The sequence below is a fragment of the Paroedura picta genome, chromosome 1 (assembly GCF_049243985.1).
Source record: "Paroedura picta isolate Pp20150507F chromosome 1, Ppicta_v3.0, whole genome shotgun sequence".
In the NCBI taxonomy this organism is placed as follows: Eukaryota; Metazoa; Chordata; class Lepidosauria; order Squamata; family Gekkonidae; genus Paroedura; species Paroedura picta.
In genome coordinates this window covers 77,849,695-77,862,553 of record NC_135369.1, presented here as the reverse complement: position 1 = coordinate 77,862,553, position 12,859 = coordinate 77,849,695, and the positions used below count along the sequence as shown (strand labels likewise).

General features: G+C 40.1%; 1 protein-coding gene across 1 annotated transcript in view; it reads left to right on the top strand.

Annotated features, from left to right (window-relative positions):
- Positions 1–12,859, top strand: part of PRKD3 (protein kinase D3) — a 63,521-nt gene that overhangs the window by 44,211 nt on the left and 6,451 nt on the right. The window contains exons 10-18 of the mRNA XM_077344137.1: positions 801–878; positions 2,004–2,280; positions 4,307–4,359; positions 6,042–6,114; positions 8,110–8,216; positions 9,239–9,400; positions 10,799–10,897; positions 11,064–11,331; positions 12,324–12,409. Of these exons, the coding sequence (XP_077200252.1) occupies positions 801–878; positions 2,004–2,280; positions 4,307–4,359; positions 6,042–6,114; positions 8,110–8,216; positions 9,239–9,400; positions 10,799–10,897; positions 11,064–11,331; positions 12,324–12,409 (1,203 nt within the window). The remainder of the gene's footprint in view (positions 1–800; positions 879–2,003; positions 2,281–4,306; positions 4,360–6,041; positions 6,115–8,109; positions 8,217–9,238; positions 9,401–10,798; positions 10,898–11,063; positions 11,332–12,323; positions 12,410–12,859) is intronic.

The following is a 12,859-nucleotide window of genomic DNA, read 5'->3' as shown; positions in this document are numbered from 1 at the left end:
GACTGCTTTAAAATTTGATGGAAATTTCTGTTGGATTTTGCTTCATGGGTCAGTTCATGCCCATCCCTCCTGACAGTAATGATGGCTTGAAGGGCTGTGGAATGGGGAAGATGCTTTTCTTTTCAATGCCGGCCTACCCTGGTGGTAGCAGAGTTTTGTTCATCCCTATCCAAGGCAACTGTCTTGAGTAACTTCTGTGGGAGGCTCTGAAGTACACGTGTGGTATGACCACATTCTTTGTTCTCTTCCTACTCCCTCTGGTGTCCATGTAGCATATAGACTGTTTATGCACTGGAAACTTCACTGCTCCAGCTACCATGCAGGAGCACAGATCGGGGGCAGACGAGGCACACTGGGCCAAATGCTCCCACATGTGGGTGCACAAAGAGGTGGGGAAACCTGCCATGACTAAAACTCCAGCCTACAAACCGGCATGAAACCTCCAGTGCGTAAATGGTCATAATGGGGTAGACAGTCGGTGTGGTGGTCTTTGCTTATTTAATAAATAAATAAATACTCCTGTATCACATCAGGGTTATCTTAAAATGCTGGAGGAGCAGTGTTGATACCTACTTCTGCCTTGGATCAGGAAGTGGAATTATCTTCATATGTTAAAGGGTACTTCAAATCTACTTATGATCCTTAAGAGTATTAATTACATAGTTTTAAATGCTTTCTTTAAGGTTGCTATCCTAAGCATCGACAGACATAAATGTCCATGAAATCTGAGGGACTGACTTGAGTAAAGTGTCCTGACAGAGTTCTGATGTGTGTGATACACCCTCCTTTATTTCTTCCAGAGAAAAAGGCATTACTGGAGGTTGGACAGCAAATGTCTTACGCTATTTCAGAATGAATCTGGAACAAAATATTACAAGGTAAATTATGGTACAAATATGGCCAAAGTTTAAAAGAAATAATAGCTAGCATAATGTGTTTTATTGTCTGTTCTGCTGCACTATTTTTCTTGGTCAAAGATTTTTATTTGCTTTTTTGTATTTTATGATTGAGACTGTAAACTGTTACTGTCTGGAGAGAGGAAAGTGCAGGGGGAGAAGTCTAAGGGCCTAATTACATGTCTCATTGTCCTTGTGCCCCCTCATCCACAGTCATGTGTCTATTCTGGGTCTTGTCTCCTAGAAGTGCACTAGGACTTCACGTTCAGACCTGAATTCTTAGGTGTATTGGTCCCAAACTGGATTAGAACTGTAGTACATGGTGGCATGGGGCTTAAGGTTCCTCTCTGTTGTGTATTCATGACATGAAATTGTCCTGGGAAGCCCCTTTTTGTACCATTGGGAAAATTTGCATGTACTAGTGTGCTATGCCTGTGCTCATGGGCTATCAGCAAGTTACCTCAGTGGGGCAGAGGTTATTCTGTATTGGGAAAACAGGGCTGGGTGGGGAAAAGGTTTTGAAGTTCTTTTTCCCAGTGTGTCCAGATTAGATTCTGTCACACCAAGAAATTCAGAACCTGTGGCAGACATGTTGGGTTAGAGCGATTGGAGGGACTATGATAATATCAGGCCCTGAAAGGGATGTGACTGTTCTTGGTTATAGATATAGCTTGCAGAATCATTGTGAGGGTTAGGGGAAAAAAAGAAGAATAGCAGAATATTGGAAGTGCCATTACAAACAAACATTGCTATCTACCTTTGCTTGAAAGAGGAAAGCTTGCTTTCTGTCTGAGTTATGGCATGCTATCTTCTGCAGGAAAGATTGGATCATCAGGCTACTAGGTGTAGATGGAGAAGGAAGAGATGGCTGCTACTAGCATGAGGTAGCTTGAGAAATTAAAGGTGGTTACAGCTCCATTATTTACAGGGGAAGTAACAGTTGGGTTTCATTCAATTTCACTGCTAGTTCCTTCCATTGAAATAGTTATGAACATACTGACTGGGATGACTGTTGAGTGCATTTTTCTGACTTTATGACCTCCTGAATTCACAATTTATTGGGGGATATATTACAACAAAACACTTAACAATTTGTGTTTTTTCTAGGAGATCCCACTTTCTGAAATTCTGCAGGTGATTCAGCCTCGGGATTTCTCCAATGCAGTTCAAGGCAGCAACCCCCACTGCTTTGAGATAATCACAGACACTATGGTATACTTTGTTGGCGAGAACAACGGCTGCAACCATAACAATCCAATTCTGGCTGCTACTGGAGTTGGACAGGATGTTGCACAGAGCTGGGAAAAAGCTATTCGTCAAGCTTTGATGCCAGTCACACCTCAGTCTAGCATTTGCACTGTTGCAGGACAAGGGAAAGATCACAGTAAGGAACAGAAAGGCACTCCCTCTTCCCCCTATGCTTGAAACCCCGGTTCAAGAAAACATTGTATTGTGTCTGCTTAGCTATGTTGAGGTTATTTCCCCCTAATGTATGATCTTCTACATTTTGTTTTCACAAGTACCTTGTTATATAGGCTGGGCTGAGAGCATGTAACTGGCCCAAGGTGAACCAGCAATTTCCCATAGCAGACTGGGTCTCCCAAAATTTACTCTGACATTCTAACCACTACCCATACCAATCTTGTAGAATGCTGGGTCAGTAAGCAACCTTATCTGTCCTGGTGTTTTGTTTAAACAGACTTATATGCTTATGTTCAGTCTCCATACCTTCCCTTTAAAGCCAAGGTTGCTAGTTATGCGAGTCCAAAATGGAAAACTGCATGTGTGTGTGGAGGGGGTAGGGGAGAGAATGGTTGGGAGAGCAATCTTGCGAACAAGGGGGGTACCAGAAATGGATTTTCAGGGCCATTCCGCACAGTGTTAATGTTGCTGAAGTGTTACCATTGTGTAATGCTATTTATTTATTGTTATTCACGACGTCGTACACAATCTGCAACACTTGTGCAACACTTCCACAAAAATCGCTTCGTGGATTCCCCCTAAAAAAACCCGCTAGACTCTTGAGAACAACCTGCAACACATCCAAAAATGACATGTGCGCTCTCAGTATAGCGGTAGCAAGCATGTCCCTCCCTAAGTTCTCGTACCTTCTTAAGTTCTTCTGCCGTCGTGATCGACATTTCCCCCCCCTTAAACCGGCAAAAGCAACAAATAAGTGATGCTTCTTTGGCTGAAATCCCTCCACAAGCAATTGTCTGTAAAGTTTCCAAGCACAATACAGTCCCCTGTTCGACACTGCCCGTAATTTCGGCAAGAAATAGCACAGCGGGGATTTTTTTTTTACTTTAAGAGCGTGTAAACGATTACGCGCCAGTTCCCACGCCAGCGAAAAAGGTCTTTCTGATACATCGAATGAACAAATACGTGTTGCTACTGGTGTTTTCCAATTTTTAAAAAACAGTTTTTAAAGGGAAGCACGAACACAACAGTCAATTGGCTGTTCTGTTTGATTGACGGCCAGGGGCGGGAGGAAGTGCAGAAAAATATCGCCTTCTTTGTTGCGATTTCGGCGAGACCGGAAACTTGTGCATTATGAGAACAGCACTAGTGGGAGAGACTTTTTTTCAATAGAAATGGCTGTGTGTGTTACTGAGACCTGCCGCTTTTGATTGCAGTGCTTTTCAATAGCGCTCAGATTTAGCAACATTCCCTGTTGTGCAGAATGGCCCTTAGAATAGAACTGGGCTTTTTGCATATAGGGCTGGCATAGGAGATGGTGGCAGTACTTTAAGTGAGAGGTGCTTCAGTTCAAGCCTACATGATAGTGCTCCTGTTGATATCTTTCATTGTGGTGTGTATGGGATGTAGTACGGCATGAGGAAAATGTACTAGAGCTACTTTCCATCACACACTGCAGGACTTAGCTGAGACATTACACACATTCCAGAGTTATCTCTAGTGAATCCCAACTCAAATGAAGCCTTAAGGCCTGATCACATTACAAAGACTTCATATCCTCCATGTGTCCATGCCAGTCCTTTTGGTAGATGTGTTCTGGAAGATCTATGCTAAGAACTTAATGCCTAGGTGAATGTGGGCCCAATTTGGATTAAGACCATGGTACTTGGGGAGAGGGAATTTAATCCTCACCCCCATGCTGTTTTCCTGCCCTGAAACAACTCATAGGAGTTTGACTAATACGATATATTTGAAGAAAAGCACCCACACAATGTAGGCATGGGAGGAATGTGATAGTGGTGCTATTAGTGGAGTAGGATGGCATGCAATAGAAATCTTTGGAGGCAGTTAATTAGTAGTTCTCAAATAGACCTGGGATGAATCTTGCATGTATGATGATGGAACATCAAATTTTGGCTGCTGTTAGGCCACTAGTCTTTTATCCTAATAATACTTCCATATTTTAAAAATGTTTTTTTTTCTCATTACAGAAGAACTGTCTGTCAGCATTTCTGTTTCAAACTGCCAGGTCCAAGAAAATGTGGTGAGTCATATAATATAAATAAAAGTGTATTTGGGCACACCTGTTTTCCCTTGATACAGCTATTTTGCTTCAAAACAATTAAGGCTAAAGGCATACACCATATTCCCAATGTGATGAGTTTTCTTTCTCTGAAGAAGTTCTTTATATGGCAAGGTTCCCTTACTGTCATAGAAAAAAGTCCACAAAATAAGAAGCCCTGGAAATGTTACCATAAAGATACTATGTGGATGAATGTGTGGATATATTTTTTCCAGATTATAGATTTTATTTAAATGTAATTTTAATAAAAGAGGCAGACTAGTTCCCTGAGTCCACACTGAGGATTCCTGGGTTTGTCAGAAACTGGGGGCTGCTAGGTTGGACCCTAGAACCAGGGCTCCCTCTAGTGTCCTTTTGGGGAAGCTTTGTGTCCTCCATACAGAGAGAGAAGGGGATTAAAATGGCCCTACATTCTCTTCCACCATGGGCTCTCTGCAGCCTTGAAGAGAGATACCAAATGTGTCATCCTTGACCATTTTCTGACTCTCCTTTTGAAAGAGTCACTGGACTCCCACCTATGCAGGAAATCCCATGAGAAAGAGTGTTCCTGTGAGACTTCAGAGGGGTGCGTGCCTTAACCCTCACAGAGAAATTTCTCTGGTCAAAGTCTGGATCTGCTACCATCAGCTCAACTATTAGGCAAGGCTCTTTAAAGGAGCCACACAGCTTTGCTGGCACTGATAGCCTTTTGAATGCTGTTGCTGTTCCAGTTTCTCCTGGGGGTACAGCAAGGGTGGGACCACATCACTGGACCTGCTGTGTTGTGGGATAGTTGTCCCCCCACCCACTGGCTTCAATAAATACTGGCACAGGCTCACCCATCCTGGGTTTCAGAATTGACAGGCTCTTTTTCCTAGTAAGAGAGATGAAATGATTTTTATCTAGAAAAGGCTGTCTGAACACTGAGATCTCCTTCTCCGTACTGGAAGTATGGACTTTATCAGTTTAGTCCCTATATTACTCCAGTCTGATTCATACTTTGAAGATAAGGTTAGCTGATGTCTCAGGAATCTCCCTTGATCCTCTCACCCATCTAAAATAGGTTCCCTACACCTATCCTTATCCAATCATTAATTTTCTGTGTATGTGACAGAGCCCTAATGACTACTTGACAGAGTGCCTTCTCTAGCCTTTTCTTACAGCCCCCCCCCCCTTCTCTGGTCTTTTCTACAGATGACCCATATCCTCTCTTGGAAACTCTAGGAATTTAGATATATCCCAGTGAATCAGGAATTAGCTAGGAGACCTGAAGGGCGGCACTGGAACCTATCAGTCACACACATACATTGTGAATAGTGTATTTCCAGGGAGCATATGGACCATATTTTGATCATGACCACAGCATGTGTGGCAAAGGGATTTTAGCTGCAATCCTTTCTCCACATGTGCCATGCTGTTGATCAGAATATCACTCCTGTGTGTTTGGGCAGCACAGAACTCCCAGTACATATTTAATACAATGTCTTTGTGGCGGTCTCAAGGATTTTGTATTGCAGAAATACATTATGGATTTTGTATTGCATAAATAGTGTACATAAAGAACAGTTCTTATAATTTTCTTTTCTAGATTTGTATAGTCGATTTGAGTTGTTATCTCAAATGATTTACCCTAAAGCTTACTTTTCCCCTGCCTTGTCCTCTAGGATATTAGTTCCGTATACCAGATCTTTGCTGATGAGGTCCTGGGATCCGGTCAGTTTGGTATTGTGTATGGAGGTAAGTTTTGAAGAACATTCAGTTTCAGCTATAGGTTAGTTAAGTGACTGCAGTGTCCTTCTTCTGAAATTAGTAGAACAAATTTGCCAGTCTCTGATCATAAATACAGAAACATGGATCTGCCAAATGAAATGCATGGCACAACAAACTTAATACTTTTAACGTTTTCTTTGTTTCTGTCTTGTCATTTCATTGTAAAATTTGTTTCTGCAGCCACAAGGGTAAGACATCTACATATAGGTGGGTTTCTTGTCATTTCTTGCTGGCCCAATAGGGCCTTGAGGCATATCTGCAGCTCAGTGAGATAATCCAGTTCTATGTAATTTCTTTTCTTCCTCCAGGAGGAACTTCCTGTCTTATGCATTCTTTTGTCATGTTCATTATCATTCATTTGACTTTCTTGTTATCTTCTGCATGTTTAAATGATGTTGCCATTAGGTTGGCTTTTAATTTAACTAGGGAGAATCAGGCAAAATGATTCCTTCTTTTACTTATTCTTAAATCTTTAAGGCAGGTTCTGTCTTTCCTGCTTGTTCCATGCAACAATCTTCCAGAGCAGTTACTGTACCCTGACTTAATACAGGACCACCAGTATTGAATAAGGAACTCCAGGTGAGGTCTAGCTAGGCCTCTAAAATAGCTTAAAATAGTATGGTATCCTTGTAGATTCTCTTTAGCATTCTGCGTATCCCTTGAAACTTTATTTATATTTTGTACACCTCTTAAATAGACTTGTCAACTTTTTCTTTCATGTAAGTGCTTCCTCTGTTCTTAGACTTATTTGACTTATTTTCCCTTTTATTAATTTATATATATATGTGTTCTAGTATCAAGGTTCTTGTATATTTTATTTATTTTCATTTAATATGTTGGCACCTAAAAGGTAAAATGCTCAATTTGCAATGTGGATTACAATCTTGACGGTTCTATTAATTCACTGTACAAAAGTGGGCAGAATGCTTTCTCCCAGCCTAATTGCTTAATAGCATGGGAATAGTACGGATCTCCCTCTCAAGGGACGGTGAGCATAATCAGAACAATAAGCCTCTTTGAATATTGAAACACTAGAGAAATCCATAATACCGTGCAGAAGACCACAAAAAGCAAATTCTGGTTGATTGAATTTATATATATATATTTTAAAACTGTGCTATTATACAAAGGAAAATATATTTTGAGAAGAAACAACATTCCTTTTGTTGCAGTCCATTAACACTATGCCAACCTATACTTACAGAGAAGATTTAGTTCCTTTTGACCACTAGTGGGTAGGGAAAGGAGGCTTTCATACTCCATTCTCCTTGCCCCCCCCCCACTGCCATATGTCTTATTGTCAGTGTTACAGTAAGAATGTGTGGATACATTTACCTTCAGAACAGATAGCAAAATACTATATACTTTAAACAAAAAAATTGGAAGTATTTGGATATGATGCAGACCTTAGCCCAGTATGAATGCGAATCAGGCTTTTGCCATCTTTGGGCTACAACTACCCCATCCCTATGTAACATTGATGAGCTGGATTTGTGCTGGTGCTTAAAACCCATCTTGTGTAAGTCATCTTCATGAGATCTGTCAATTCTTGTGTTCTGCAAATCATGAAGATGGGGCCTAACCCTGTGGGGCTCTGCATGTGTAAGCTTATATGCAATCATATTCACAGAATCATAGAGTTGGAAGGGGCCGTACAGGCCATCTAGTCCAACCCCCTGCTCAACACAGGATCAGCCCTAAGCATCCTAAAGCATCCAAGAAAAGTGTGCATCCAACCTTTGCTTGAAGACTGCCAGTGAGGGGGAGCTCACCACCTCCTTAGGTGGTCTAGATATTGTCTAACATCCCCAGGAACATGGGATGGACAGGCACGATTGCAGTCTATTACTATGCTTATGTGTTGAACATTATAATTTATTTTTAACTCTGTACAAAAATATGTTCATACTCTATCCTTTTCGGTAGGTTTTTAGACAAAGTTTTTGGCTTATGTATTTATAGGAAAACACAGGAAGTCTGGAAGGGATGTAGCAATTAAAGTTATCGATAAAATGAGATTCCCTACAAAACAGGAAAGTCAGCTGCGCAATGAAGTGGCCATCTTGCAGGTACAAAAGGGATTATTTGAACCCATTATGAAATATCTGGTGAACTTGCATTGCAGAGGCCTATATGGATTAATGGGGAGCACAAACAATTTTGAAAACCCACCGTCGAATCTCTGCCTTACTGAGGGGCTCAAACAGGTAGCACCCCACCATTTTTCTTTTAAGGAACACTCAGCTGCTCTCTCGTTTTACAAAGTTCTGTTCATCTGCACACTTGGGAAGCCCTCCAAATTTGTAGAAACCCCTACCCTGGCTGTGGGTGGACTGATTTTACTGTTCTACCATTTACAATTAGTGACAGGCTAGGGGTCCATGAGGAATCACCCAGTGGGGTGGCAGTTAGAACTCTAGTCTCACCTCTAAAATGTTGCCCTCAAAATTCTGAGCTGGTTTTTCTTGCCTCCATCCTTTCCCCTCCTTTAACTGACACTTAACCGCTCTCAACATTATGCCCTTCATGGAACTTATTCCTATGTCCTTAGTCTTTTTAAAATGGCTTCTCCTTCTTACCTTTGATGTATAAATTCTCTTTTCTTTTGCATACCAGGGGAGTCTCCCCAATAGATACAGACCCCAGTCTTGTCTGTTGGTGCCTTTGCTCAGATGGCTTTCATTACCAACTTTGGCCTATGTGGTTTACTGCTTAGATACTCTAAGTCAGGGGTAGTCAACCTGTGGTCCTTCAGATGTTCATGGACTACAATTCCCATGAGCCGCTGCCAGCAAACACAAGCAGGGGCTCATGGGAATTGTAGTCTATGGACATCTGGAGGACCACAGGTTGACTACCCCTGTTCTAAGATAACAATGTACCTTCTTAATGTAAGATAAAAGGCTTTTGTATAACAATGTTTGGAACACATTACTTATTGGCTACTTGCGTGGTTTCTGAATAATAAGCCATAGCTTATTAATATAATAATTAATAATAAGCCAGATGTAAAAGGGTCTCTCTGTAGTAGATATTTTTTCACTTGTCTCATAATACACAGTGGTATCATGTTTTTCATGTACTTCTCTAGAATTTGCACCACCCTGGGATTGTAAACCTGGAATGTATGTTTGAAACTCCAGAGAGGGTTTTTGTTGTGATGGAAAAACTGCATGGCGATATGTTAGAGATGATTCTCTCTAGTGAAAAAAGCCGGCTTCCAGAAAGAATCACCAAGTTCATGGTCACACAAGTGGGTATATTTTTAATGTAAATTCTTGTCCTTTGCTGGAGTATGCTTTTATGAAAGATTAACTTTCAGAAATTGTACATGAGATGAAATCTTTGATTCATTGCATTCATTTTAACAAAGTGATTTCTTTCAAAAAGCTATGAAATGATTTGAGCAACATGTTAATACCACCACAGCTGCAGGTACTGCTAGTGTACTTGTTTGAACTATAATTCAGATTTGTTGATACACATCCTACTGCAGTAGTGAGGAAAAGAGAAAATGTGCAAACACCTAAATATGGGGATTACATGATTACTTTTATATTAGGTTATCTGCACAAATGAGTTATACAAATTTATTTCTGATTTTATTAACATCAGCAAAGGAGGTCTGTTAGACTGTAACTGCAACCAGAAACCATTTCCATGTGATTTATTTGGGGGAATAGCAAAGACTCTAACCAATGTATTTTAATCCATTATGCTGGAATGCCAATACATTCATTCTTTTGTATAGCTACATTGTCTAGTTGTATAAATACTTTCCTCAAGAGCCTTTGGCTGAGAACAGTTCACTTGGGTAGAACGTTACACGTGCCAACAGTGAATGGTCTGAATGATTACCTCGCATAGGCTGGAGTCTTAGCTAGAAAACTGTTTTAAAGTTGCATTTTTTATAGTGGGCACAGCAGATCCAGAGACTCTCTTTATTGAGAGATCATAGCCCAGTAGCAGCAGCTTGTATTGTTTTATCTAGCTGCTTGAAACTGTCTTCCATAATGAAGTACTGTCACACAGAACGGTACTGCTAGAAGAAACTATGTGTTTAAAAGCATGGTTTTAAGAGTCCATGAATCAAAATAATTATGTTCTGTACTTCAGAAATAAACAAGTTTTCTTAATTTTTGAGTATTTATAATGTGTGAGATTTGAATGTGTTCCTTGTACTTTCTTCCTTGCAATACTGGCTTTGAATGTTGGTTAATGATATTCAGAGTTACACTATCACAACTTAAGAAGGAACCTTTCACAAAAAATGGATTGAAGAGTGGCACGTGAAGTTTGGGCTAGCTTTGCTCCCTCCCAGGCATGAATGTATTTTTAAAAAGGCAATGCTCCAAGTGAAACCGCATGGGCTGGATCCAGCTAGATTTTCTTCTGAGGAAAAGGGGAGGCAGTAGTTGACTTTTGACCACTAAAAAGGTTATAGTGTGGACCAAGGGACCTATAACAACCAAAGTCATGTGATATAGGGGACTCTAGTAAGGAGAAGAATTTGATGAGATTATGTAAAACAGCTGACCGTACCATTAGGTTTCTTGGAAATCTTGCAATGCATTGTAAAATTCAGTACTTTTTGTCTGACTTCTTGGTACTTACATATTTTTGAAAATATTATTTTCCCCCTTTCTATTAGATACTTGTTGCTTTGAGGAATTTACACTTCAAAAACATAGTGCACTGTGATTTAAAACCTGAAAATGTACTATTAGCATCAGCTGAGCCATTTCCTCAGGTGGGTAGTATATAAATATGACTGTGTACTTGGCAGAAATACAGGATTTTCATTAATATTTAGTATGAATGGAAAACAAACAGTATTTTTAGTATTTTGTAATTTTGCATTATTTTTGTATGTCCATTGTGTGATAATTTAATCAAGGTGTATATGTGCTTTACAGGTGAAGCTATGTGATTTTGGTTTTGCACGCATTATTGGTGAGAAGTCTTTCAGGCGATCTGTGGTGGGAACCCCAGCTTATCTTGCCCCTGAGGTACTCAGGAGTAAGGGCTACAACAGATCTCTGGATATGTGGTCAGTGGGGGTCATAATCTACGTGAGCCTTAGTGGTACATTTCCATTTAATGAGGATGAAGACATAAATGATCAGATCCAAAATGCAGCATTTATGTACCCACCAAATCCCTGGAAGGAAATATCTAGTGAAGGTAAATGTAATCAGTTTTTTTGGGGGGATGTAATATATTGGTTCATAATAAATTCTATGTACAGTATTTGCTGGTATATAAGACTACTTTTTCCCCCTGAAAAACATGCCTCCAAGTGAGGGGGTCGTCCTATACGCCAGGTGCACTTCAGTTGGGATAGACATAACTGCCCATAGTGGCCCATAGTACTGTAATGTAATGTAACAAACTCTGTATTTTGAGTAGAAATGTTGGGGGGTTGTCTTATACGCCGGCAAATACGGTACTTATACTTGGTCCCTAAGATGATAGCTCATAGCATTTATGATGTATAGAACTGTGCACAGCAGTGATGAAGTGACTGGGGAAAAGGCAGTGGCAGAGTGGACCCACATATAAAGAAGCCTCCAGAAGAGCCAAGAACTCTTCAGACTATTTGCAGTTCATTATTTTATTTATTTTCTTAATTACCCTGCCTTTCTTCCCGCAGCAGCTTACATTGTTGTCTTATCCACCATTTTATGCTGTGAGATAGGTAGGTTTCAAGTATGTACTTGGTCCAACCCCACCCAGTTAGCTTCCAAGGTAGAGTGCGGAGTTGAACCTGGGTTTCCCAGACTGTAGTGAGACAGACAATCCAACGACTATATGAGACTGTCTGTCAGAATTTCCTTTAACGACATACCTTTCCACTGAATGTAAACTTTCAGATGTAATAATCCAGTCCAAAGAACATAAAACTCTTTTAATTGTAGGTGTTAAACTACATTGTTTTGAAAATATTCTATGTATGATCACACAAAGTAATCTTTGCTAGTTCAACAGGATATACCCATTATGGTGTATTTACACATATGCACAGTCTTTTACAGTTTTGCTTTTTTCTCTTGGATGTTTTGCTTTAGTCTTTTGCTTTGATCTATGCAATTTCCCCTTCAGAACTATTATGGAGGGGCACTGGCAAGAAATCAGATGTTTATCCTGATTATCTTTTCATTTGCTTCTTCCTCTAGCTATCGATTTAATAAACAATTTGCTACAGGTGAAGATGAGAAAACGTTACAGTGTTGACAAATGTCTTAGTCATCCTTGGTTACAGGTATACCTGATCTGTATATTTTACTCTAATTACATTAATCATAATAGGAAAGAACACTCAAGGCTTTACAAAATACGTTTTTAGTACAATGTTACTGTTTTGTGTTTAGCTGCCTAATATTTTATTTTTCTGCCTCTGCCTATCTGGGAATAATGTATGGGCTTTAGTTTGGTCTTGTGGATTGTTCTAAGTGCTATTAGACAGTTTTCTGTTGCCTGCTTCGACTCCTGGAAGAGCATTTGATTACAGATTTAAGTGCCTGCCTATTCACTACTTCCTTGCTGCTCTAGATTTTTCCTTTCATCTTGAGTTCAGATGTTCTCCACTAACTAGCAATTCTGACTTTGGCCCTTTCATGACCTTTTAGAGCTAGTTTCAGAGGATAGCGGTGTTGCTTTGCAGTGGAACAGCTAGATATGAGTCAAATAGCATGTTAGAGACCAGCATAAT